The sequence below is a fragment of the Mus musculus genome, chromosome 12 (assembly GCF_000001635.26).
Source record: "Mus musculus strain C57BL/6J chromosome 12, GRCm38.p6 C57BL/6J".
NCBI lineage: Eukaryota > Metazoa > Chordata > Mammalia > Rodentia > Muridae > Mus > Mus musculus.
The window spans coordinates 106,047,191-106,072,964 of record NC_000078.6 but is presented as its reverse complement, the minus strand read 5'-3'; the positions used below and the strand labels follow the sequence as shown (position 1 = coordinate 106,072,964).

The following is a 25,774-nucleotide window of genomic DNA, read 5'->3' as shown; positions in this document are numbered from 1 at the left end:
TATTCAAAATGAGTTTAGGTGTATCAAGAAAATCACACACAGCTTTAAAATGGTCTAAATAGATATTAAAGGAACGTTGCTCCCATTTTGCAAGGCACAGCATTCTAAAAGATCACTCAGTGAGAACAGTCTCTTACCACACTGTAAACCGTAAATTGTGTTTGAAAATAAAATTGTTAATGAAGAAAGTGACATTTGTAAAGCTGCCGTTAAGGCACCCGTTCTTGAAACACATTTAAGACACAAAATCCTAAAGCCCCAAACCAAAAAAATTCGTGGAATTTATCCCATTTCTCAAAATATTGAGCGAGCCAGGCACTGTGCACTCACCGTCCGGCACCTGAACTCTGAGTGTAAATGCACACATTTGCACGACCCTTGGCCTCCTGAGCTGTTTGCTTTGCTTTGCTTTGGTTTTCTAGAAGCAGTAACGTTTTCCAACCACCTCTGGCAATCCTTCTCCCATGAATATTCTGACAGTAAGATAACTACTCTAGTACTTTAGGGGGAAAATGGCCTACAACAAGAAACTACAAAAACCATCTAAGCAAATGCTAGGCATACTGCTGGGCCCGTTTAATCCCAGCTCTTGGGAGGCAGAGGCAAATGAATCACTACGAGTTCGAGGCCAGCCTGGTCCACATAAAGTTTTAGGCCTGCCAGGGATACATAGTAAGACTGTCTCAAAAAATAAAATAAAATAATTCTGAGTTTGCATGAATGTAGACTCTAATTATTCTTCATTATCTTAAACAGTTCTAGTAGCCCAGCGTGGTGGCATACACCTTTAACTTCATCACTTGAGAGGCAGAGGCAGGTGGATCTCTACGAGTTTGGGACAAGCCCAGTCTACAGAGCAAGTTCCAGGACAACTAAAGCCATATCTGCAAAAACCAAAAAAAAAAAAAAAAAAAAAAAAAGTTCTGCAGCAAAGCAGTCCAAGTGGTCCTTATGGCAGGAGTCATAGTGCAGTGACACGTTCTTAGCAGCCTGCTGGCTGACTGTGACGTCAATCCTACCCCAAACTGCAGGACTAAGATCAGGTTTCACAGTTAGAAATACAGTTTTAAGTCACACACTCTCAAAACAAAGACGTCTGTGTTCATCAAGCAACATACAGGCTGCCGACACCCCGCAGGCAGCTAAGAAAGCCCGTTGGACTACAGCACATCTGGGGCCTGCCTGGACCCACTCCTGGCTCAGCCTACCACAGCTCTGGACTCCCATAAGCTCCTAAGACAAGGGATGCTTTAACGCTTAAGGGTGTGTTCAAGAAAGAACAGAGCTGTCTTCATCAGCACTACTTAGTCCATCCCCACTCACTGTCAGAGCTGCTGCAGCCCGCCGCTGGCTGAGACATGCTTCCATGTATTGCTCCTTGGGACTCCACACTTCCTAATAACAAAATGAACAAGACAGGGAGGGAAGCAGTAAAAAGCAGACAATAGCAGACGGGGCCCGGCAGCGTTTGAAGGAAACAAGCGAACGTGGAGCGTTGGCCTCTGCAGTGAATGACACGCTCCTGACATCCCAGGGTAAATGCAGATGAACCTAACCAGGTTAGATCCACAATATGTAAGGGCAAAACGCTAATAAAATCCAGAAAAAGGTGGCTGTCTTCCAAAATTTGCTTTCTAACATGCACCAGGACCAGTGTCAACAGAAAGGCAAACTACCGTGCTGGCCTCTGTCACTAAAGCATTTATGCTACTGTGGCCTTCTTGCCCAAAACGAGGCTATTCATCAGAAATTAAGAAGTGCCCAAGGACAAGCAAAATAATAAAACTGAGAAAGAGAAAAAAAGTCTTTTAAAAACCGCTGGGTCCAAGAGAGCAGTGTCTGGGAAGCCGACACAGCAGGGCATGTCCAGTCTCAGCAGCACACGCAGGTGCCTGTGCTGACACCGTTTCTAACTGTGACTTTACAGACGGGACCTTCAGCTCCAGCCCCTAAGTAGAAGGGACTTCAGATCTTTACTTCCGCATCACTACTCGCTTTCAACAGTGACTCCTCCCCTTCCTAACTGGCTGGGACGAGCTACAAAGAAATCCACTGCAGCTGAGTGTGCAGCCCCCACCACCGGGAGAGGTGGGAAGCATCCTTCCGGCCTGAGAGGCAGCTCTGGTTTCTACCTCCCAAACCCCTGTCCTGACTGCTGTGGAGAGCAAGTGACAGAAAGCGTGTACGGAAGACACCCCTATACGTACTACGCAATACAAACCCTATCTCCAAAGTATTTTATCATCAAACTGAAATATTATATGACTCACGTGGCCAGTCCATCAGCTAGTGGGAGGAAGTGCAGCCTGGGGCTGTATATGGAAGGGATAAGCAAGGGTGGCCACTTACGGGTCTGTGCGGCCTCTTGCACCTGTGTGTCTGAGCACTCCATGTCCTCCACAGCGCACACCGCGCTTTCTTCTGCTTCTTTCTTCCGCTTCTTACATAGGAAACAAAGTTCAAAAAACAAGAGAAAAAGAGAGAAATGTAGTCTGGTGCCCGCATAAGCAAATATACATAATTGTACAAATAACATCTATATGAAACTATCTAAGTGTGGGAGTCTCAAAACATCCAGAAGAAGAAGAGCGGGGAAGGAGAGCAGAAGCAGCCCCCAGCCTGCGTGGGGTCTTTCTCCTGCCACCTGAGCCACACTGACCAACAGGACGTGAAATGTTTACCAGCTTGCTGTCACCTCCAAAGGCCAGTGACACTTACTCTTCTGCTTAACATGGGTGGAGGGAAAGGCAGAGGCTGTGAGCCTGAGAGACAGGAAGGCATACACCTCACGTCACACGTGGAATCTAGATTTGGTGGCAAACTCTGCTCATGAGCCAGTGTTTCTCTAGAATGTTCCATAACCTCCATCTGTGAGCGACCTCACAAGTACAAGGTCCTGCTCTCTCCAAGACGCCCCGCTCTCCACACTGCCCTTCCGTCTCCACGGTCTCCACACTGCCCTTCCATCTCCACGGTCTCGGCTGAAGCATCTGCAGGATGTGCTTTGACTCCATCGCCTGCCACTCCTCACAAACACACGAGTCTACACTAATCCAATTCTGTGCTGAGCTCTCTATAGGTGAATTCACAGAGGGATGTTGGCAATGAATATAAAACTTATGTTCTTCATGTAGCCTTATCCTATGTAAGTATGAATCTAAGTGTGTAGCACTCTGAATTCTAATGCAAAGCCTATGCTTCCTGATGGACCTATGGACCATTGAGGAGGGTGTCTGACTCCACAGCATGATGCAATGGGTCCTCACATGATCAACACATCCTCACTTACTCTGTCTAGCAATTAATATTAAGTTCATTCAGCTTCATCTGAAAGTGTTCCTTGCTTCAGGCCATTCTGTGTACAGCTGCAGAAGATAATATTTACTGACAGCACAGCACTCTCTCCCTAACGGCAGCCATGGGTTCCTGTGCAAGCTACCATGTTTCATAGCCAGTGCCGAGCAGCAGTGTCAGTGCGCGCCACTCAATCCCACTGTCTGAAGCATGGGAAGGTGGCAGCAGGAAGGCGGGATTCAGAGAAACCTGCACACACCTTGTAGAACGGCTCCCACACAGAAATAACCCGGTTAAACCCTAGGAGCCGTCAGTGGCCTTCACTTGGGAAGGAGATGTGTGTCTAAGAAGGTGCTGCTTCCCAGACACAGCCTCAAGAACGGCTCTAACTGCACACTGCTGACGAGGGAAGGGGAAAGTGCCTTACATCTTTCTTTCCAAAGTGTTGCTTCATGATTACCATCTAAACCCTGCTGGGCTGAACAGATTGGCTCGATAATTACATACAATAACTGCAGTGGGCAGGTAACCCTCAGCTGGCACGGGCAGCTCCCCTGTGAGAGCTTCCATATGCAAGTGCACTGACGGAGCGCGTTAGGTACGTCTTTCCTGCCGGTTCACAGGCCTGATTAACGGCAGCCAAGACTCCAAGGTTAGCGTGTCAGCAGACTTGTGATGCATTAGGCAGGGATAAACACAGATACTTTTGTTCCTTCAGACCAAAATTAAGAAGGAATATTTCAGCACTCTGCTCTATGCTCCGAATAGAACAGAAAGCAGTTTCCAGATTTTACAGGACAGTTTTCAAATGCTCTTTATAAAGAGAGCTAGCCGGTATTTCCTACCAAAGAGCCTAGCACATTCATTCTGTTTTGAAGTGTACTTAATAGAAATAAGCTTTCTTAATCTCCATACAGGTGAATTACAAGGAATGAAAATCAGACAGCATTCAGCCAAGGAAAGAAACAACTGTGTATGGGAGAGTGGTGGGTCACATTCATCCAGCCACCAGCTCCTTCCCAACTCTTCTGACGGCACATGCAGCTTGGGCAGAAAGGGTCGGTGGTCTAAAGATCACTAGTGAGCAAGATAAAACTAAGCCTGTCTAGTTTAACAGTGCATACAGATGACACTTGCGTTATACAGCAATACACAAATCCCAAACAGCAAGAAGCAGCTATCAGAATCCTTAGACTTTGGGTGTGTAAGAGTGGGTTCCCTTCCCAAGTGGTTGTGCCACTGTCTGAATCCGTGACAGTCTATGCCATGTTTCACAGGTATCTTTATTTGCATTTATAAATGAAACCAAGATACTGTATGACACACAGGAATAACTTACAAAATACATGTGGGACAGAGTTTGCTTTTAATTCAACACAGAAAAAGCCTTGAAAAATGAATGGCCTTATTTCAAAGGACAGAGTAATATACTACACATTATGTTTTTAAAGTGTTCAGATATGCTAGGTTAAAACTTAGTTAATTAGCTGCTTCTCACTTCCAATTTAGAAACAGGAAGAGAAATCAGCTGGATACATTTGGACTGATAATTTACTAATAGTCTAAACACTGACTGGAGACCAATAAAGCTGCTTCAACAGAAAACACAACAAAAAACTTCAGCGGCAAAACCAGAGACCAAGTCCTTGCTCAAGTCAAGCCTGAGGTCACTGCAGGAGCCCATGTCTAAGAAACAGCAGCCAGACCATGGGCATCACCAACAAAGCCCAAGACACTGTGGGGTGCCCTGCCCCTCACTGTAGCCATCATACGTGTTATTATAAAAATAAAAAGCCTAAAATGTCCAGGAGGCTTGGTGTTAAACAAGTTAAAGATCTCCAGGCACAAACACACTTGCCAATTTGTCATAGTTGTCAAGAGCCCAGTAAAGTCACCAAGCAAACCTGCATGGCTCACAGATGACTAAAGGTGAAGGGGGCCGGGGGGTGGGGGCACAAGAGACAGCACACATGGTGTGACACGGAACCTGCAGACCAGCAGACTAGGTTAAAATGCACTACATGAAAAAGATGGAAAGAGACACAAGCAAGCCAAGGAGAACGTGCTCCGTGTGTGTTGCTGCGATGACAAGGAGATTAACCCCACTGCAGCATCTGGCAGAAGCGTGTGCAGGCGTGCACAGATGTGCACCTTGCCCTTTCCTAACTCTGGCTGAGCTTCACCACAATGCGTGTGCACCAGAAAGCACCCCAGCCCACTAAGTGTGCAGAGACCTGATGCATTTGTGCACTGCTTATTCTGGAGTACAGTTGTGTCCCTTTGGCTCAGCCTCTTGAGGACCCAGAGAAGGCGCTATTAAAAGCCCTCCTGATATTTATGAAAAGAACAGTTAATCAACAGGCGAGCAGAAACCCCTAGCCAGAGCCTATTGGCACACTAGGAGCAGAAGGTTCCTAGCAAGGTAGCAACTTAGCCCTGGAAGGCTCCGGTTGCATGTCCGAGGGCTCTCCAGGACTCTAGCTTTAGCACGAGCAAACTTGATGTTAGTTAAACTAAAGATGTTTCTAGAGAGTCAGTGAACTCAGCTCTAGAAACTAATGTCTTTACTCTCTACCCACGCTGGAATGAACATGATGCTTTCCTCTGAGGACACCACTAATATCAAAAACTTAACATGTTTTATGGACAATTCAAGGGAAAAGGCAAAAACAGGCAGCGAGTTACACCTTAATTATCTGTATTTTATGACTAAAATCACTAGATTTTCTTTAAGTGCCATGAGCTTCTCGGAGGAAACGACATTATAGTTAAAGAACGGTAGCTGCAAGACCCAAGGCAGCTCAGTTTGTCTTTTTTGAGACTCCCTACCTACACATACCCCTACACACAAACACACACACACACACACACACACACCCCTACACACACACTATTCAGTGTTTGCAGGGTTGGGTGGATGGATATGTGGGTACAGGTATATACAGCCAGAAAACATGAGGAGGCCACAGAATAACTGTGGAGCTGGTACCCAACTTCCAGGTTCCATGGATACTGGAGATCAAGCTCAGGTCTGTGGACTTGCAAGGCCAGGGGAAGGGACCCTCACTTCAGAGCTGTCAGGCCCCTCTCTTTAACTGGTAACAAAGTGTCACATGGATGCCACAAGGTCCATCAACAGAAGGTGGCTCTGTAAGATGCTTCTGAAGCAGCAGGTGACAGCCAGAAGCCTGAAAGGTTTACTTACCAGCATCATCAAGTCCTCTGCACCAAGGAAGAAGGGAACCCTGAGGCGCCCACTGCAGATGTTATAAGACGTCTATCTCCCTAAAGATCAGTAAAAAGCAACCCTTTCCCTTCCACATGATGGTGGGAACCACCTCAGGCCTTGTGAGGACAGTTCCTTACAAAACACATAAGCCACTTTAGAATTACTACTAAAAACAGTTCCCTTGGCCCACAAAACCCCAACTCACTAAACACAAAGAGAAGACATGAAGTCAGGAGTCCACTTTACCAATCAACAGCTTCAAAGGAAAATATACTACAAGGTCACTGTTGCAATGTGTATGGTTTAATATACATCATGGGGCCACATGTTGTATATATGTATTTAATACCAAGTATCACCTTGTCTTTTGCTGCAAATCAACGTTTAGCAAGCCAGGATCACTTAAGACCTATCACACATCACTCATGAGTACAATCTAAACCAGGCCTTATCTATCCAATACCCTAAAACTGAACTCAACTTCAAGGCTGTAGCTCACTCAGTTCTTCAGATGGCAGCAAGACAATAAAATGAAGCTGTTATTTTCTAAAGGAAGAAAGCAGGAGAGTTAAGCAGTAGGCAGGCAGCCCTGACGTAGCCCGCCCTCCCTGATGCTTGCATGTGTTAGCAACAGCGCTCAGCATCCAGGCTTCATTTTTTATCCCTTGTGACCAGCTTGTAAGAAAGAAAGAATGCATTATTATTTCCACAGAAAATTTGTTTTTAAATTCACCCCTTATTAAAAATGCAAAGGCGTGCATGCTTAGCATCCTAAAACGTGGCCATGATTAAAGACAACTCAACCACCTGATGTTGAGGACAGCTGACAAGATGCCCTTATGTTGCATCCACAGATCAATTCTTAAGAGCTCAAGGCACTGACACAGTATCAAATGGTCTCCTGGCTCTACAGCCAGATGCACAAGTACACGAAGATCAAAGCAGAGTGTGTAGGCCTCACTGACACATACAAAAACTGGCCATGGAGCTGAAAAGTCTACTTACAACCCGATACTGGATAGGCTTACTTACAAAAAGGCTAATATCTACATAGATCTCACAACTCAGACCCTCAACTTTTGATGCACAATGATTCTCAACTGCATCTGCATGAGGGAATCATCTAAGAAGCCTTTATACGCCCTGAGGCCTGAGTCCCACCCCATCCTTTAACACTGGTTTAACTGGTGTGGGTAGTACACTACCAGACAGGAGAGAGTCAGGGCTTCGAGGACAGTCTTGAAAGTCTGCAGATATGAGCTGAGGCATTCTTTTTTCTTTTTTTTTTTTTTTTTTGGTTTTTCGAGACAGGGTTTCTCTGTGTAGCCCTGGCTGTCCTGGAACTCACTCTGTAGACCAGGCTGGCCTCGAACTCAGAAATCCACCTGCCTCTGCCTCCCGAGTGCTGGGATTAAAGGCGTGAGCCACCACGCCCGGCAACCTGAGGTATTCTTATTGAAGGAACTCCAGACTCGACAGAAGAAGTGGAGAAGTCAGGAGTCCTGATACCAGAAGTCCCCATGTGGCCCGCCCCAAGATTCTCACTCTCTCACCTCTGGTGACAGGCACTGGACAGAAACAGTAAACAGGTAATACCATTCCAAATGGGGTGAGGAGCAAAACCCAAGGACAATTACAGAACAAGAGAGAGAGACTAAAGTCAAACAACACACAGAATCCCCATGCTCAGAGCTGTTATAAAACAGCAATTCCTACCCACAAAGAGACGTAAAAGGCTATTACACCAGGAAAACAAGGATAAGCTCCGTCTTCACTAAGTCACAGATGCAAGAAAGGCTCTCGGGCCTTGCCCATTCCTGCTCATCTACTGGCTACCAAGGAATTCTGGGAGAAGGGGAAGCACTGTCTTCAGCTGTGCACCTGCTGACCACACCAGGTTCCACCACAGCCCCAGACCTAAGGCCACACAGACCGCCCTGACTAAACCCAGTGCATACAGACAAGCGGCATGAGGGTGAGAGAGTCCTCTGGAGGAATGAAGGGGGGGGGGGGGTTGCATATGTTATTGAAAACTAAAACACAAAGAAAATCACTAATTCCCCTAAAATGTCACAGAGAAGTCACAAATGAGGGAGATGAGCTAGAAGTCCACAGATCGGTGTTATCATCAATAGAGTTAGACGAGCAAAAAGAAAAGCTACACAATGTAAAAGAGAAGAAAAGAGAAGCTGGATTCCAGCTCTCCCATGTCTCAGGGAAGACACTCAGGGAGATGAAGAGGAGGCACCTGCATGCTTACAAAGATGATCTTCTCAAGTTCCAGGAGGAGTGTCATGTCTTCAGACACAGTACACCAAGCACCACGCATATACGAGGTTTAAACTAAGAAAACAACGCACACACTCTCTCACACATTCTATGGTGGAAAGCAGAATGTGGGGATAAAATGGAAAGCAAGAGGTCTCAAACATAGGGGGAAAAACCAGAAATCGAGCAACAAACAAAATTAACCAAACTGGAAGCCGAGGGACAAACAGCTCAGCAGGGACTCTGACCAAATTACTCTCAATGAAGCAAATAGCACCATTGATGGAAACCATGGATGCATAAAGTTTACCACTTATAGCTCACCTCAAAAAAAGGAACTTGAACACATACTCTAAAAGATGAATTCAAGAGAAAGGACACAGCAATAATAAAAAATAAGAAGAGAAATGTAAGACTCAGGAACTCTAACCACTAAGAACACAGAGCACAGAGAAACACCAGGACACCTGCCCTCTTAACAACTTGAGAGATGGGCTATGGACAAAGACATCCCTCTTGTGAGAGAATGCATATGGAGTCTAATTAACTCTAAGTGTTCACACACAAAAGATAAAATGTGTTAGAAAATCAGGGCAGGAATATTAGAGAGACGAAAACTCATAGCTTCCTTCTACCTAAAACCTGAAGAAGTGAGCCCAAAATAAGCGTTTAGAAACATGTCTGCAACAAGCAAAAGTGGCCCTGTGGCCCCCTAGACCCAGCTGCTGAAGCAGGTCCAGGAAAAACGGAGGCAAGCTTGGGAAGTGATGTGATCTCTTCACCTGAGCCACACACACTACACTAGGAGTCCCTTTCTGTAAACCTTCACCAGTAACCCCAGCCAGAAAGTGCTAGCAGGCTGTGGTGGCGCACGCCTTTACTCCCAGCACTCGGGAGGCAGAGGCAAGTGCAACTCTGAGTTTGAGGCCAGCATGGTCTACAGAGTGAGTTCCAGGACAGCCATGGCTACACAGAGAAACCTTGTCTCCACAAACCAGAAAGAAAATAAATAAAAAGGAAGTATTGGCCAGGTAGCAAGGGGACTATACATTTAAGATGCCTTTGAAAAAAAGACCCCCTCTACCTACCTAGGACAAGGCTGATGGCAGAAGAGTCACTGCCCCATTGACACCTAACCTCAGGTCACAGGTAAGGTCATTTCAAATACTGAACAACCTGCTCCTGGAAATACTCGCTGTCCCTAGTCCCCTATACACTCTCTGCCATCAGTCTGCCCTCCTTTATATAAATACCCCCTTACCCATCAACCCACCTAGCTTCCTTGCTGAGCTAAGGCCTCGCTCCGTGAACTGCCTGATGGTGGATCAAAGGAAACCCGAAGCACCATTCAATAACCAGACCCACCTTTGAGGCTGGTCTTGTCTTCACACTTCCGTTCTCCACAGCACTAAAATCCAGTTTGCCGTCGTCTTTACTTCCTATAGCTTTTAGTCCTTGTAAAAGGATATCACGTAGGTTTTGATAGAGAGGTTTTTCGGTGTATTCCAGTAGTTTCACAGACTCCATGTACTTAGCGATCTCACCTAAAATAACAACACAATCATTTTACCACGTTTAGTAACAAACCCAGTATGTCCAGCTCATTTCTAAGAAAATAGTCACCGCCAGTGCAAAACTACAAGTGTGCAACACGTTACAACAGAACCGTGCTCAGTCAGAGCTAAGTCTAGGAAGGCTCGGGTAGGTAAAATAAAACGACAGACTGAGTTATATTTCTGCAACCCTAGAGACAATGAGAGGACATAAGTTATACTTCTAACACACAGCAAATGGAGATATAAAAGGAATTCAGAACATAGTATGCCCACGCTTCAGTGACCCTAGAAGTTAGCAGTCTTCTATGAGAGCGTGCTATGAAGTGAGAAACAGAACTCCAAGAACAGATTCAAGCACAGTGAGGCAAATCCAGAGGCAAGGCGCCTCAGGCATGAGAAGAAACTTCACTGACAGGACCAGCCCCACTCACTGGCATCTCCCTTGACACAGCGCCCACTGCTCCTTCACCATCAGTTAATTCGCTGACATGCGGTCATCGCCTCAGACCCCAGCTCCTGCCCCTCGGTCTCCCTGGTCTGTTACTGAGAAGGCTGCCCTCCTCTAGCCCAAGCCTTCCTTCTATTCCACATGCAACACAGGATGGATGTTCACTCTCTCGCCAGAGCAGGACCCATCCACACACATACACAACCAGTAGCTTAACTACTCAAGTGCCACAGTGTGGCCAGGCACTATTCTCAACAGCTGAGGGGTCAAGGGGGAGGGTTAGCAAGCACCCACTATCTTAACCAGATAAATGGAATCTAAAACACCCAACATAATATGATCAAAACACACTACATAAAGGTATGAAGCATCCAGGAATGAGTGAGAATTTTATATTTTTAAAAACATCTAGCCGGGAGTGGTGGCACACACCTTTAATCCCAGCACTTGGGAGGCAGAGGCAGGCAGATTTCTGAGTTCAAGGCCAACCTGGTCTACAGAGTGAGTTCCAGGACACCCAGGGCTACACAGAGAAACCCTGTCTCAAAAAAACAAAAAAAAAAAACAAAAAAAAAAAGAAAGGAAAAAAAAAAACATCTAGAACAAATACCTGTGTGTCTGACAAAAGCTACAGGATGGCAAGCAAGTCAAGGGCGCCAAAGCGTCTTCAGGAGCAAACAGCTCAACTGTTTTTACTTGCCTCAAGGTCTATGACAAAATGGTCTTGGTAGACAGACATGGAATCCTAGCTTTCAGTAAACTGAGGTCAGAGGAGTACAGGTTCAAGGCCAGCTAGGGATACACAGAGAAAGCAAGTACTGGCAGGGAGAGGGTGGGGGAGGGTGGGAGTAAGGGAGGGAGGAAGAGAGGGGAAGGGAAAGGAAACAACAAAGCAAACTTCCTACAGAATCTACAAAGCTGCTAAAACTAATAGATAATAGCTACAGAGCAACAGGATGCAAGGCAAAATACATACAAATCTGCCCCATCTTTACATACTGTTAAAAACTAGAAATGGTTAAACCAGAACACTTACCATAAAAAAGTACCAGTTACCTAATGTGACTGCAAGATTTCTGCAGAGACCGAAATATAAGCAGAATTTAAGGAGGGATAAAATGGAAGAATTGCCACAGTGCGCTGGAAGATTCAGTATTACAAAGGCAGTGGCTCTCAAAACTCAAGCACAAACCACTGCAAGCTCAAAGCCCAGCAAACAGAGGAGTGTTAGTGTGAAGCTGACGTGATGACACTAAGGCTTCGACAGAACGCAGTTAAGAACCGGGGGCGGGGGGAGCACTGGCTGCTCCCCCAAGGATGTGGGTTCCATCCACAACACCCACATGGTAACTCACAACCATCTCAAAGTCCTGTTCCAGGAGACTGGACACCTTTACTGGCTTCTGCAGGAACTAGGCACGCATGTGTATAGACACACATGCAGGAAACACCCCTACACCTAAGTTTTAAGTTTTAAAAACTTTAGTAAATTCTTTAGTTAAAAAAAGGAAAAAGAATGAAGTCAGGTTTAAAACCAGCAACACTCAAGGCTCCAGACGCTGTCAGTCATCAAGAAAGAAGGCAGACTTGAGTGTCTGAGGCAGTACAACCAGGAACAGAGAAAAAGAACAGAGTCCACGCGTGCGTCTTAACAAAGGCAACATGAGAGGACAAAGGAGAAGTCTAGAGGAGGTGATGCTAGGCCAGCTGACTCAGCCCTTCTCACACAGTCCATGGAAGCTGCTGCTGTGCGGAAGACAAGATCCAGACAAGCGCAGAGTATGTGAGGACTGGAACGCAGGAAGGCAGGGCAGGTAAACAGACACACAGCAGAGTGTGGGGGCACTGGGTGACTGGGAACAGGATGGATGGTGAAGAAGAGCTTCCCGGGCCTCAGCAGTTTTCCCTCAGCCAGGAACCAGACACATTTCATGTCTCTAGAAGGCGAGGCCACTGGCACCTTCTCCTATTTCAAGCTGTAGACTCTCAATCAAAGTAAAAGCCAATGACCCCATGATGACCAAGAACGCAGGCCTCACACCGTCTTCCCAGCCTCCACACAGCACCTCCTTCAGCTGCTGCAAGGCTGTCCCTGGCCTCTCTGACCAACACTTACATCCCCCTCCCTACTCTCTGTGCCTTCTCCACATTCCCAGTTCCATTCCCTGTTTTCCTATTCTCCACAGCACTAACAGTATAATGCGCTAACAGAAATCCCTGTTACATCCTTAGCCATGCTCAGGGACGGGTCTGGTACAGCCTGCACTGACAGCACTCCAGTACACAAAACAACTCCATAGCCACTGCCGCAGTGAACACAACACACTTCCATTCCTGAAAGCTAAGGGCAGCTGTATGAGGCTCCAGCCTCACTGCCCAGCTCGCCATGCACCTCCAACAGCAGCAACTGAAATGCCCAATTCACACACAGGCCGAGGGCTTTTCCTCCCAGAAAACAAAAGCTGTACGAAGGTCTATGGGAGCCTCCCCTACCTGGCTTATTTTTCTCAGGAAAGCATTTCTCCATCAAAGCTGCGACGTTGTCTCTGTATCTGTGGAGGAAGGAAGGAGTCCTTAGTTACAAGTGTGTCCCCAAGAGCCTTCAATAACAGGACACATCTCAGCAGGCAGTGTGTCTGAGGGGAACAGCAAAGTCAATAGTCCTGCTATCTAACCTGCACCTTCTACTTAAATCACTGCCAGGTGTGCTGACTCGGGCAGGAGGGCTGCTCAACAACGCACTGCCTATAAAATAAATAAAATAAAATATAATCTAGAGAATTTAAAACTCCAAAGAAACTGTCAAGAAACTCTGACAGAATCTGTGCCTCCCTCACCATCTGTGGCAGGCAGGAGAGCTGGCCCTGTCCCACACCAGCTGCAACACTCAGGAGATCGGGCCCTGCACATCCTCTGGGCAGCAGAGTGGAGGTGGCCCTGGTAAGAGCCCAAATGCAGGGCTTTGAATTGCCCCACCCCAAATCTACCCCATCAATGACCTGCTGGAGTCCAGAAGGGGCGGGTCCTACAAATCCAAAACTATGGGATCTCCATGACACAGGGCAGCGACAGGATATCAAAAGGACTCCAGCAAGAAACCAGAATTAAGAAGTGGGGGTAGGGGGGGTGGTTTGCAAGGGTGGACAGTGGGTACAAGGAGAGGGGGAGATAAGTAGGATTGGGGTGCATCATATAAAATTCACAAAAAACCAAATTTTTTTTTTAAGATTTATTTATTATTATGTAAGTACACTGTAGCTGTCTTCAGACACTCCAGAAGAGGGAGTCAGATCTTGTTACAGATGGTTGTGAGCCACCATGTGGTTGCTGGGATTTGAACTCTGGACCTTCGGAAGAGCAGTCGGGTGCTCTTACCCACTGAGTCATCTCACCAGCCCCAAAAATGTTTTTAAAAGGGGTATTTCTTTTGCCACATCACCATGCAACCCAAAACAATGTAAGTTGGCCCTTACCTAATTTTGGAATCCCTAACGTAGTTAGGATCTTTCAAGTTATCTTCCCAAGGAAGACAGCCGCTGAGCCACTGGATCATGCAATAACCAAGTATTTCCAAATCACCACGTCTTGATGGGGCTACAAACAGAACAGGAGATTAACATGGTGAGACAGCATTCCAGAAAAACAGCAAGACGGAGCAGTCCACTCAGGTCTAACCTGCAGCAGAAACATTTGCCTGCGTATAATAAAATCACTGAACAGTGGGCTGTGTAAAACAAACCTTTATTCTCCAAGTAATGACTTACTTAGAACCCAAACTGATGAGCCTTAGGGTTTGAAACTGCTACCCCTGGTCTAGAAAGTAAAGTCTGAAGCCACCTCACACCCAGCTGTCTTTGGGAGACACTCACATACTGGACACTCTCCATATGTCCTCCACAGCAAAGGGCAGAGAAGGGGCTAAGCTAGCTTATACAAAACATAAGCCACAGAGAACCCAGACACTAGAAAACAAAGCAGTGCAGAGCTAAGCTGTGTGAGTCCTAAGTACAGTCTGGTACCCCTGAAGACCAGAGGCCCTCACTCCCAAGGGCCCTCACTCAAGTACAGGAGCCAAACCTCAGGCCTCCTTCTCCACATCACTCTTCCCGTACTCTCTATCAGTCTGTGTTTACTTAGCATTCAGACAGAAACATGAGTACTGTGGAGGCACACCACAGGCCACTGTGGACATACCCACGCCTTTGTGAGCGTCGATGCTGGTGAACTCCAGGGTGCCGTCATGGCACCTTTTGGGATCTTCCTTGTACTCTTTATGAACTCCATCTGGGCAGTACCGATAAGCAAGGCCATAGTCTACCAAATATACCTATAAATTTTCAAGAACCAAATTAGAGACAAAAATCAATGCACATGAATTACCAGAAAAGTACTGAAATAAAATACAATCCCTTGGAGGTCGATTCACCTACAAGGGCAAACAGCAGCTCTCGAAGCAAGTCAAATCTAAACTGAGCACTCCAGCAAGTCCTGAGTCTCCCCCCACCTACTCTGCAATGCTGGGGGTCGCACCTAAAGCTTCACACAAGCTAGGCAGGAGCTCTGCTGCTGCTGAGCTACCACTAAGCTATTCCCAGCCTCCCACCCAGGAAGGTTTGACTTTTAATAAGTGTTAAATGCCCAGAAGGCCACAGTGCTCCAGTGTTAGCTCCCTCTGCATGCTTTCTTAGGAAAGTGTGTGCTAAAGTAGTTAATCCTGTCTCCATGGGCAAGGCTTACAGATGGTCAGTTTCTCTTACAGAGTCTAGAACCAAACTACAACAAAATAGAAATGTTCAAGACCCTTTCCACAAAGAAAAGGGATATGAATACTGTTAGCACACAATACAACAGCTCTCTTCTACTCTTGATTCTCGTAAAATAGTCAAATGCCTATGTACTTCATAAAATGATTCAAGGGCTATAATAACTTTCAAAACTCTTAGATCAGGCCTCTACCTGCATCTTAAATACTACATATTACATTCTGGTCTTCCAGATTAAAGCTAACTTAAAAAACAAATAAACAAACAAACAAAAAAACAGAGTAATGCTATGGGCATAGCTGGTTGTTGTGACTAGCATACAACACTGGGACAAGTGGCTTCCGTCTGACGGCCACGCATGCACCTGGTTCTGTCACAACGCATGAACGCATGTGCATGTGAACACAAAGATGGACACAGCCTGAGAGAGTAACCCCATCCACAGAGCAGGTCAGAAAGGCAGGAGAGCCGCACACGGCTGCCGTGTGGACAGAAGCTGCTCCCATCAGTCACGTGTAAACCAACAGCAGTTGGTTTCTAATAGTGCTCTGCAAGCCCTTCCTACTCCAGCTAAAGTAAAGGGAGCTTTACCGCTCGCTCAGGCTCTTGGCTGTGCTCAGGGAAACAGCTTGAATGAGATGGTTGAGGATGCCCACCTCACAGAGCGTCCTAGCACAGCAGCTTGCTCCCGGTGCCCTACACTGATTCCTGAGGCTCACCAGAGCCTATAGAGCAAAAGCAAACACCCTGTGCAGAAAAGGAAGGAATCAAAAGAAGGAAACCGTATGCAAAGCCAAAAAGCAGAGAATGTTGACAGATCACTTCCCTGAGCCAAGCACTCAAAACCTCCTTCTTACACAAGATCAAGAGGCGACACTAAGCAGCCTTTATTGTCACTGACAACTGAACTGACCCCACATTAAAGACCAAGTTCTCCAAATAACAGACACTTATGTCAGATGGAGTTTTTGAACACAAGAAGTAATGAAGGTGACAAAGTGGACCAGCAGATCTAACTCGCTGGTGTACTTTATAGTTTAAGCTTCACCCCAAACAGCTATTTGAAATGCATGTTGTAGCAAGCACTTCCAAATATTATGTAGAGCAAAACAGCCAACTTGATAAAGTGCCAGCAAACTGCAACAAAAATACAGAATGGCAACTGGATACAAGTGTCTGGAGAAAGGGCATTGTTAGCTTATCTACTTCGGAGCTTGTGGGGTTCAGCCCAGAGTGCCCCACTTGCTCCCAAGCAGCACAAGTTACAACAGTAAAAGCTGCAGTTCTAAGGACCTGGTCAGGGTTCTTGTGACTCAGGAGCAGGTTGGAGGCCTTGATGTCCCCGTGCACGTACTCATGCTCATGGATGTACTCCAGGATATCCAGCTACAGAGAACACACAGTGAGTTAGTGCAGTACCTAACATGGCCAGCAGAGGGCTGAGCTTCAGCGGAAACCAGCCCTTACTGTATTCACAAGGAGCATAGCTCACATACAATTCTTAAGCTTAGCTGCAATACAGTTTTCCGAGAAAACCTTTTGGCATTTGCTTCATATATTTTCTGAAGGTCACTCCCAAAGCGGTCCATTATCATAAACCTGTAACTGAAGACAAACAAGGAATGTCAGTGAGGGAATAACTGGGAACATGTCCTTGCAATGACTATTCCCCTTCAGTTAGGTCAAGTTAATGCTAACTAAGGCAGTACTATAGATTATAAACGAGGAGGAAAGGGGCGCAAACCCATACCATGAAGAATCTCTCTCAACTACATAGAAATCTCGAGAATTCAGAACGTTTCGTCATCCTGCCCTGGACTGAGCTCGTTTATAGGAGACAGCATTCGAATTACGACAGTGCCCAGCCAGAATCCAACACTCATCTACAATGGAACACAGCCACCTGGCTTCTCACAGCTAACTGCTGTTTTTAGACAATTGCTTCTTTCTCCTGACTGCACCTCCATTTTTAAGGTACATTTCAACAATATTCTGTTAAATCTAGGCTGTCAAGAGATGGCTTACAAACTACATTCAGTAAAACTGACCAAATGGTATTAAGCAATTACGTGTAAAACATTCAATGGTCAGATCTGCAAAAGGAATACCCTACAAAAATGAAGATTTTTGTTTGTTTGTTTTGCCAGCCCCCTCCCATGTCAGCTGGACCAGGTGACATTACTTCCTGGGGCCGTAATTTTTGGAGAAATGGATAGAGGAGGCAGGTCTCATCCTTCCCAGGGTCTCAAACTCTAGGAGGGCAGAGATGCGCTGGAGTCCTGCGAGGACACTGCCCAGCTCCTCTGAGCATCACCGTCACCTTCAACAGCTGTCCAAATCCTAATCCGTCTATGTAAATCGCTGACATAGACACAGGACAAACCCTGCCATGGAATGCTCATGACACAGCAGTCAGGCTCATGATGGTAAACTACAGGAGCTTCCAAGGAAGGAGCAGCCAGCTAAATGAAAAGACAGTGTGGTAATGGAAAGCCTAGGGCCCTGTTCATTAGAGAGTCTGTCTATGTATCTTTTAATGTCTTAGCACATAAAGTCTATGTCACAGTCACACTATCAAGTAGAAGCAAAATATATTCATGTGTGTTAAGATTCCTGCTACCCTGACCTGTGCAGCCATGTGTCCTCCCAATATCCTGAGTATGGCAAGTTGGGCAAAGCTGAGAGAAGAGTAGGGTGCACACTTTTGTTAACCTGTGTAATCAGTACAATACTCTGAATAACAAATAACCTTTGCCAACAGTCTGTGTCTTAGGGTTATTACTACTGCTGCAACCAAACACCATGACCAAAAACCTACACTTCCACTCTTCATCATCAAAGAAAAGTCAGGACAGCAACTCACACAGGGCAGGAACTTGGGGCAGCAGCTGATGCTGAGGCCATGGAGGGCTGCTGCTTACTGGCCTGCTCTCATGGCTTCTTGCTCAGACTGCTGCTTATAGAACTCAGGACCAGCAGCCCAGAGGTGGCACCACCCACAAAGGGCTGGGCATTCCCTCATTAATCACGAATTAAGAAAATGCCCTACGGCCAGGTCTTTTAGACATATTTTCTCAATTAAGGTTCCCTCATTTCAGGTAACTCTGGCATGTGTCACATTGACAAAAAACTAGCGAGCACAGTCTGGAAGAGGATAAACATATTGTTTGCTTCAACACAGGAACCACTAATGTAGATTTCACTGGTCTTTGTTTTTGTTGTTTGTTTCTTTGTTTGTTTTTTAGTTTTTTCGAGACAGGGTTTCTCTGTGTAGCCCTGGCTGTCCTGGAACTCACTTCGTAGACCAAGCTGGCCTCGAACTCAGAAATTCGCCTGCCTCTGCCTCCCAAGTGCTGGGATTAAAGGTGTGCACCACCACGCCCGGCATCTGGTCTTTGTTTTTTATGCACAGATCACCCTGCCACTAACTCTAAATGGCCCCTAAAATTCCCTCATCATCACACACACACTGTTAGCACATTCCCTCAGAGAGCTCTGGGACAGAGTGAAGCTACTTCTGAGAATGTCTATCAGGTAAGGTCTCTGATGCTTTCTTTTTTGAGGGACTTAGTTAAATGCTTCAGTTAATAGGAAAATATCAATCAGTTCCAAATGAAAACAGTGAGTCTTTCTACGATCCTCACACTGCTCTAAGCTACCTATCCCTCCCGTCACTCAAATACAAATTAAGGAAAACTAAGGCCGCTGGCAGGGGAGGAGGCTAGGCCAGGAGAAGGACTCTTTCTATTGCTTTCCTTCGGAAAGACGTACATGCGTGCGTGATTGGTTTTAGTGCTTCAACCTAACAGTCAACACTTCACCCATGACTAGTCTGAGTCTCAAGCTCCACTGAGGAAGGTCTAGCAAATGTCCACTTCGACTGAGAAGGACTGACCATCACTGACAATCACCGAGACCCTGCTGCACACCTGCTCAGCTGCAGTCACCCGTTCTTACTACACTAAAGCTCCTGCCAGCAGCACCCTCTGAATACAGCTGTCCTTCTGCCCATCGCCTCTCTCTGGCTCTTATCACCCCACAGTACACTGTTCCAGTAAAACCACCTGTAACAAAAAATGTAAGATTTCAGGGAGCCCAGACTCCCTGAAACATGAATGGTTCTCTAGTAAATAAACCTGGCAGGCCTACAATGGCTACCTGTCATGGTTTGAATATGCTTGGCCCAGGAAATGGCACTAATAGACAGTGTGGCCTTGTTGGAGGAAGTGTATCACTGTGGGGACAGGCTTTGAAACCCTCCTTCTAGCTGCCTGAGTCTTCAATCTTCTCCTGTTTGTCTTCAGAACAAGATGTAGAACTCTCAGCTCCTCCAGCACCATGCCTGCCTGGATGCTGCCATGCTTCCCCCCATGATAATGGACTGAACCTCGGAACCTGTAAGCCAGCCCTAATTAAATGTTGTCCTTGTAAGAGTTGCCTTGGTCATGATGTCTCTTCACAGCTATGAAAACCCTGCTATTCTCAAGTCTTTGCTAACACAGCACTAATCTGGCGTGGGCATTCCAACTTCTTCCATTCAATACTGTCTTTCACCAAGACACTTGTGTGACTACTTGGATCTTGCCAGCGGCAGGTTTAAGCATAAGAATTATAAAACTGTGACCATGAAAATGTATGAGAAAGTTGCATAGGACGCCACAAAAGTTTCCTTCATAGGAAAGGGAAACTCACAAGACAATGGCACCCATTTTTGACACTAGGCATTGTGTCTGTCCAGAAACAGAGCAGTCTTCCAATAACATCAAAAAGAAACTGAGAGTAACGGCACCATGACGGTAAACTGTGCAGACAGGCAGAGATGCACCCACACATACTCACGAGGCCAGAGGACTGAAGTCTGTGCCAGCCAAGGCTCTACAGTAACTTGAAGCTAAGTTTGGAAATCAAGACTCTAGCTCAAAACTGCAAGGCATGGAATCCGGCCTTTGATGACTGCTTAAGCCAGCTGAATCACAGCCTTCCTTTACTCACTGGGAACGCCTTTCTAACTGCAGGCCAGCCTCCAGTTTCTAACTCAGCCTGGCCTTCAGTCTCCTACACGCTTTGCTCCATGAAGCTTAACTCATCGACTCAGATACTTCACAAGAGCAGGCTGCACAAAAGTGTTAAGGACTTCTTAACTCTGACTCCTAAGACATCTAAGAGAACGGTTAGTGAGCAAGCATGGTTCAGAAATGCTCTCTCTCCATGATTCTCACCTCTAACTACTAGACTAAAGCCCTCAGAAAGAACAAGACCCTACTTTCCTTGAAAGATTAGGCATTCAACATGAGATATAAACGGGATCCTGAGGGCTCTTTGGCATAAAGAGCGGGAGAGGGAGGGTGTACTCTGTTCCTGTCCACAGAGTCCACAGGTTAGACTAGCACCCCATTTAACAGGCCCCTGACACTGTGGTGTACTGAGAACAACAGAGAGAAGATCTTACTCCTCCGCTCCACTGCCCTGCAGTCCAGAAGCACAGACATTCTGGGTGCTCCGCAAGTAACTCCTCACTAACCCAACTCAACAGGAAATGCTCAAAATGGAGATTTTTACCTTTTTCCATTTTTATCATGTAGACCAGATCCCCAATACTTAGGAACACCAAGGTACTTCAATTTATGTGTACGAATCCATTTCTGAACTAGAAGTTAAAAGAGAGGCCTATGATTTCAACTGCTATGTAAATGGTCATTTCAGAACAAATATCTAAGAACAGAGCATACTTATATGGGCAACAAAACCACCTCGAGTCATAAAACAGGATAACCCACACAAAGTCCAACTAGAAAATTTACCAATCTACAGAAACAGCACCCTGCTGTTACCTATCTTGAAACTGCCCATCTATGAGACCATTTTTAAAGTACACAATAGCACTGTCCCTCGGGTCACCTCCTAGTCACGGAGTGTGCTTGCTTCCACAAGAAGAATGACTGTCACCCCAAACTCTAGAAGTGTAGGGTTGTCTCCTTCAGTGTCTACATCTCTTCTCCCCTTGCAAGACTCGGGAGTGGCTCCTGCTCCCTCACTGGGGCCTCAGATGAACACAGTTGAGAGCAGCAGCCCAGGGCCAGGCCAGCTCCCGCCTCAGGAGCTATCGATGCTCAAAAGTCAGAGGCCTTACACACACCTGGGGACTAGGTTCGTTCATGTATTTTGAGCTGCAAAGCCTTGATTATTTCACATGCCCACAGACCCTAGGGCAAATACATCCGTACATCAGAAGGACTCACTCAAATATCATCTGATTGGTGTTCATGTATAAAGCAAATGAAAACAGAGACATAGGACATGGCACTTTACCTCAGCACTGTGAAATAAAGCCAGGTAAACTACTTATTTTAAAACGTTTAAACCTTTAACAAAACAATTTCAAGCGTGCTTATTGCTTCTTACTTTGCTCTGGTTTAGCAGCCCTCTGGTAGAACTTTAATTCCGTGAAAAGAGGTCCATTGTCACTGGGTTCCTTAGAATACAAGAGTCAATTAAAATTATTGAACTATTTACATTGAGCTTTCAAAATAGAGTAAATCTAATTTTCCTACAAACACAATATAACTTTGATACTTAAATTTACAAACTATTAAAACTCCTTACAAATGCTTTATATGTTCTCACAATAATTTTTCTTTCTCGTAAGCTCAACTTTCATAATTGATACATTATACAAAATCAGAAACACAGTTCAGTCTTTGCAGAAGTTTAAGACAAATGTTTAAGCTAATTTTCATCTTTATTAAGCAAAGGCCACCAATCATGCTAAGTGTATCACCACTAAGAGGCTACAAGGCAGTTCAAAGATTTAATAGAATTCCAACACCTGACTTAGCCAATTAATGGTAGAATCCCATCCCTTCCCTTGCCTTGCCCTACAGTGACTCTCGCTACTTCATGCAAGTGGAGGATCATCTGCATTGCAGAGCGAGACCGCAGTGCGCCTTCTTTCTAGTACTGAATCCTCTTTCTCAGACCAACAATTTTATGTCTTTTTTTTTTTAAATCAAAAAGAAACTGGTGCTAAATAACTGTTTTCCCCAACTTGACCAGACAACCCCTATTTCCCATTTCAAGGGACCATTTGAATTATTTGTAAAGACATCTACCAAAAAAAAAGAAAAAAGAGAAAGAGAGAGACATTTACAAAAGAGGTATTTCACACAACAAGAGATAAGAGCTCTTCAGGACTTTCATATTGTTTAACAAATATTGGGAAGAAGTCACTTATAATTTTGTTGTCTCTTTAAATAGTTAATTTTGTGTGACTGATTGATATAAAATAGTATTTACTTAATGTTTGATATTTTATACTGGTTTAAAAACAGTAATAACCTCAAACATGAAAGCAAAGATTTCTAAACTAATCTGAGCAAAATACTTGGGACAGAAGACCCACACGGCTGGAGTTAAGGACTCAGAGCTCATCGGAACCAGCAGACCTGAGCTATGGCATGACAGTGTGTGTTCTCCACTTCAGAGGTATCTGCTCCAAATGATGAAAATAACATCCACCCACTTCTTCTTCATTGAGGAAACCTCAACAACTACAGAAGTTAATTTTGGTCCTTGAAGTGTCAATTAAACCCTTTGTCACACATAATTCTATCAGCTCAGATGTACAGGAATTCAAATGACGGGTATCTCCAGGTAACATGCTTTTACAGGACTCTGCTCATCTGCAATCACACAGTACTTAGCCACAGGGAACACTTAAGCCAAAAATGGCCAACACTCGGATCAGAAAGAACGTGGGCAGTTCGCCATATGTGTACAGCTCAGCCTCAGAGAGTGGTGTTCAAGGGCTCAGCATGTCACCAAGCCCCACAGGATCATATCTGTACACAGATGTGAATGCCGAGCTATGTGCTATGCAGGAAACTCTCCCACACCTGTGGCTCCCTTCCTAGCAGCAACAGAAGCCAGACATGGAAGCAAATGTTTCCAGTCTATGACCAAGTAAGTCACAGAATCAGTGTGAAAAATGAAGAAAGTGAAATTAAAGAAAAGGAATCTTGGTTAGCTTTCAGAATGACTCATTAATAAAACTCTAACTTAAAAGACGCTCTCCCAAGACCACTCCTGGCTTATTACCAACAGTATAAGATTTTTGATTTATTCAGTTTCAGCCTACATCATATCAACTTTAATTTTCAAGTTCCCTTCAAGGAATAATTTATTAAACTTATAATGCGAATCAACCATATAAATCAGGACACTCTAATGAAGGCTCCTGAGCACCTTCAGACATTTTCCTGTCCAGTAGGCGTCCATTATGACAAGGTGACGGAGTTACTTCTTGGCGCTGCGCTCCAGCTGAAGCGAGCCATCTATGGAGAAAATACCTTAACTCAGAACTAAAATTGTATTAACATATTTCAAATTTGAAATACTTTGCCAACTCTATAATAGCCAAGATTTAGAAAAGAAATTGGGACTGACATTTTAACTAGAATATCACTAAACGTTTCCTTAAGACTTCTAAGTGTCAAAATGACGATGACAACAGGAAAAAAATTAAAATGTGATATATTTCAATGGCACCATCCAAAAGCAACTGGCTGCCATTTAAAAACGAAGCTGTACAAAGTTTCTCCTTCTTACCAAAAAAAAATTAAGATATCTGCATTGAAAATGAGAAACACTCATCACAACATCAGGCAGAGTTCTTCCCGGGAGGGAGGCTGTGAAACACAGACCCCATCAGTTGTTCCCAAGAAAAGGACCACCACACACCAGCTCTTAAGTGCCATCAACTGGAAGTCCATCTTCAGGCGTCCAACTCTGCTCCCGTGAAGGTGAGAAGGACTCAGAGAACTAATTTCTTACTGACGTTTAGATTTGGTGGGGGAGGGGGAGTCAGAAAATTTTCTACCCGTACGTATTGTCCAAGTTACTTATTTATTTACTCTTTCTTCTTGGCCTCTGTGTGTGTGTGTGTGTGTGTGTGTGTGTGTGTGTGTGTGTGTGTGTGTGAGTATGTGCGTGTGTGTATGCTCACGCACGCATGCATGTGTGTCTGTCTATGTCTCTGTGTGTGCCCTTGTGTCTCTCTGTGTATGAGTGTATCGGTGTGTGCACCTGTATGTGTCTGTGCGTGTGCCTGCATGTCTCTCTTGAGCTTGTCTGTGTGCGTGTGCTCTCACACACAGTCTCTGAAAGCAAGCACAAACTAACGTCCCAAGACACAGCAGTGCTGTCCCACAGCTGCTTGCATCAGTCAGGGATGAAGGCCCCAGACAGAAACAGAGACCACTCCTGGGTGGGAAGAAGTGTGCAGGAACTGCTGAGACATTTCATTTGTATGTGTATGGTATGTTCATGCCAATGCCAAATGCAGGAGTGGTGTGTAACCATGTAGAGCTCATTCATAAAGCTGGCATGTAAGAAGTAACTGAGCTTCTGGGGTAGACTCTCAGAGTACAACTACTGGAAAGGACCTCAGAATGAAGCTACAGGTCTGCAGAGCCGTGACCTCACCTGTCACAGCTAAGGTGCACAATGCTCCAGGCTCTACTCTGGTTCTCAACGTGGCTGCAAAGGAGTACCTGGCAGACTTACCAAAGACACCAATGGCCAGGCCTTGTGCAGTCCCATGACAACATACAAGGGCTGGGAAGCATGGCTTGGCATGTCATTATGGAACTTTACAACAGCAAACACTTAGCTGTGTTTCTTAAATACCTTGCCCATTTTTGCTCTAAAATAAAAGGCATGCTCGTGTTTACAGTGCGTGAGTGTCATGGTACACTTGTTCACAGAGCCAACTTATACAGAACTTTCACACACTAAGCTTCACATGTGACTCTGTGTTGCTCATTCCCGGTCAGTAGCTCATGGTCTCTGAAAACACGAACCTTGGCTGGAGTTGCAGCAGTCACAGAAACCTGACCAGCAGCCAGGCGGCTCTGCACCCATCTCCAGCACCGCACGCACGCACGCACGCACGCACGCACGCACGCACGCACGCATTTAACAATTTCATGTGTTTGTCTGAATGGCAACTGTTCTGATTTTAAATCAGAAAAGGTGTGATACCCATTCTACGTGTTTGTATCTGATACTTCCACCTTTAAAGACCACGAAGCTGTCAGAGGGGAATGACAGCCTGGCCTGTTCCCAGCAGAGGAGAGTCAACGGCGTCCAAAGGATAAAGGCGAATGGACAGAAACGCAGGAAGAGGGAGGAAAAAGTATACCTAAAAAGTATTTTAAAC

General features: G+C 45.5%; 1 protein-coding gene across 23 annotated transcripts in view; it reads right to left on the bottom strand.

Annotated features, from left to right (window-relative positions):
- The window catches only part of Vrk1 (vaccinia related kinase 1), a 68,180-nt gene that overhangs the window by 5,354 nt on the left and 37,052 nt on the right, over positions 1 to 25,774 (bottom strand). For 8 of the 23 annotated variants that reach the window (XM_030246689.1, XM_030246687.1, NM_001029843.2 and 5 more), the window contains exons 4-12: positions 21,961 to 22,030; positions 21,118 to 21,205; positions 17,055 to 17,163; positions 16,852 to 16,944; positions 14,990 to 15,122; positions 14,269 to 14,389; positions 13,289 to 13,347; positions 10,157 to 10,335; positions 2,350 to 2,440 (exon numbers count right to left, since the gene is read on the bottom strand). In XM_030246689.1, the coding sequence (XP_030102549.1) occupies positions 2,350 to 2,440; positions 10,157 to 10,335; positions 13,289 to 13,347; positions 14,269 to 14,389; positions 14,990 to 15,122; positions 16,852 to 16,944; positions 17,055 to 17,163; positions 21,118 to 21,205; positions 21,961 to 22,030 (943 nt within the window). Of the gene's footprint in view, positions 1 to 1,323; positions 1,396 to 2,349; positions 2,441 to 10,156; positions 10,336 to 13,288; positions 13,348 to 14,268; positions 14,390 to 14,989; positions 15,123 to 16,851; positions 16,945 to 17,054; positions 17,164 to 21,117; positions 21,206 to 21,960; positions 22,031 to 25,774 lie in introns of all 23 variants that reach the window. The other 15 variants (XM_006515810.4, XM_030246685.1, NM_011705.4 and 12 more) reach the window with 8 other exon arrangements.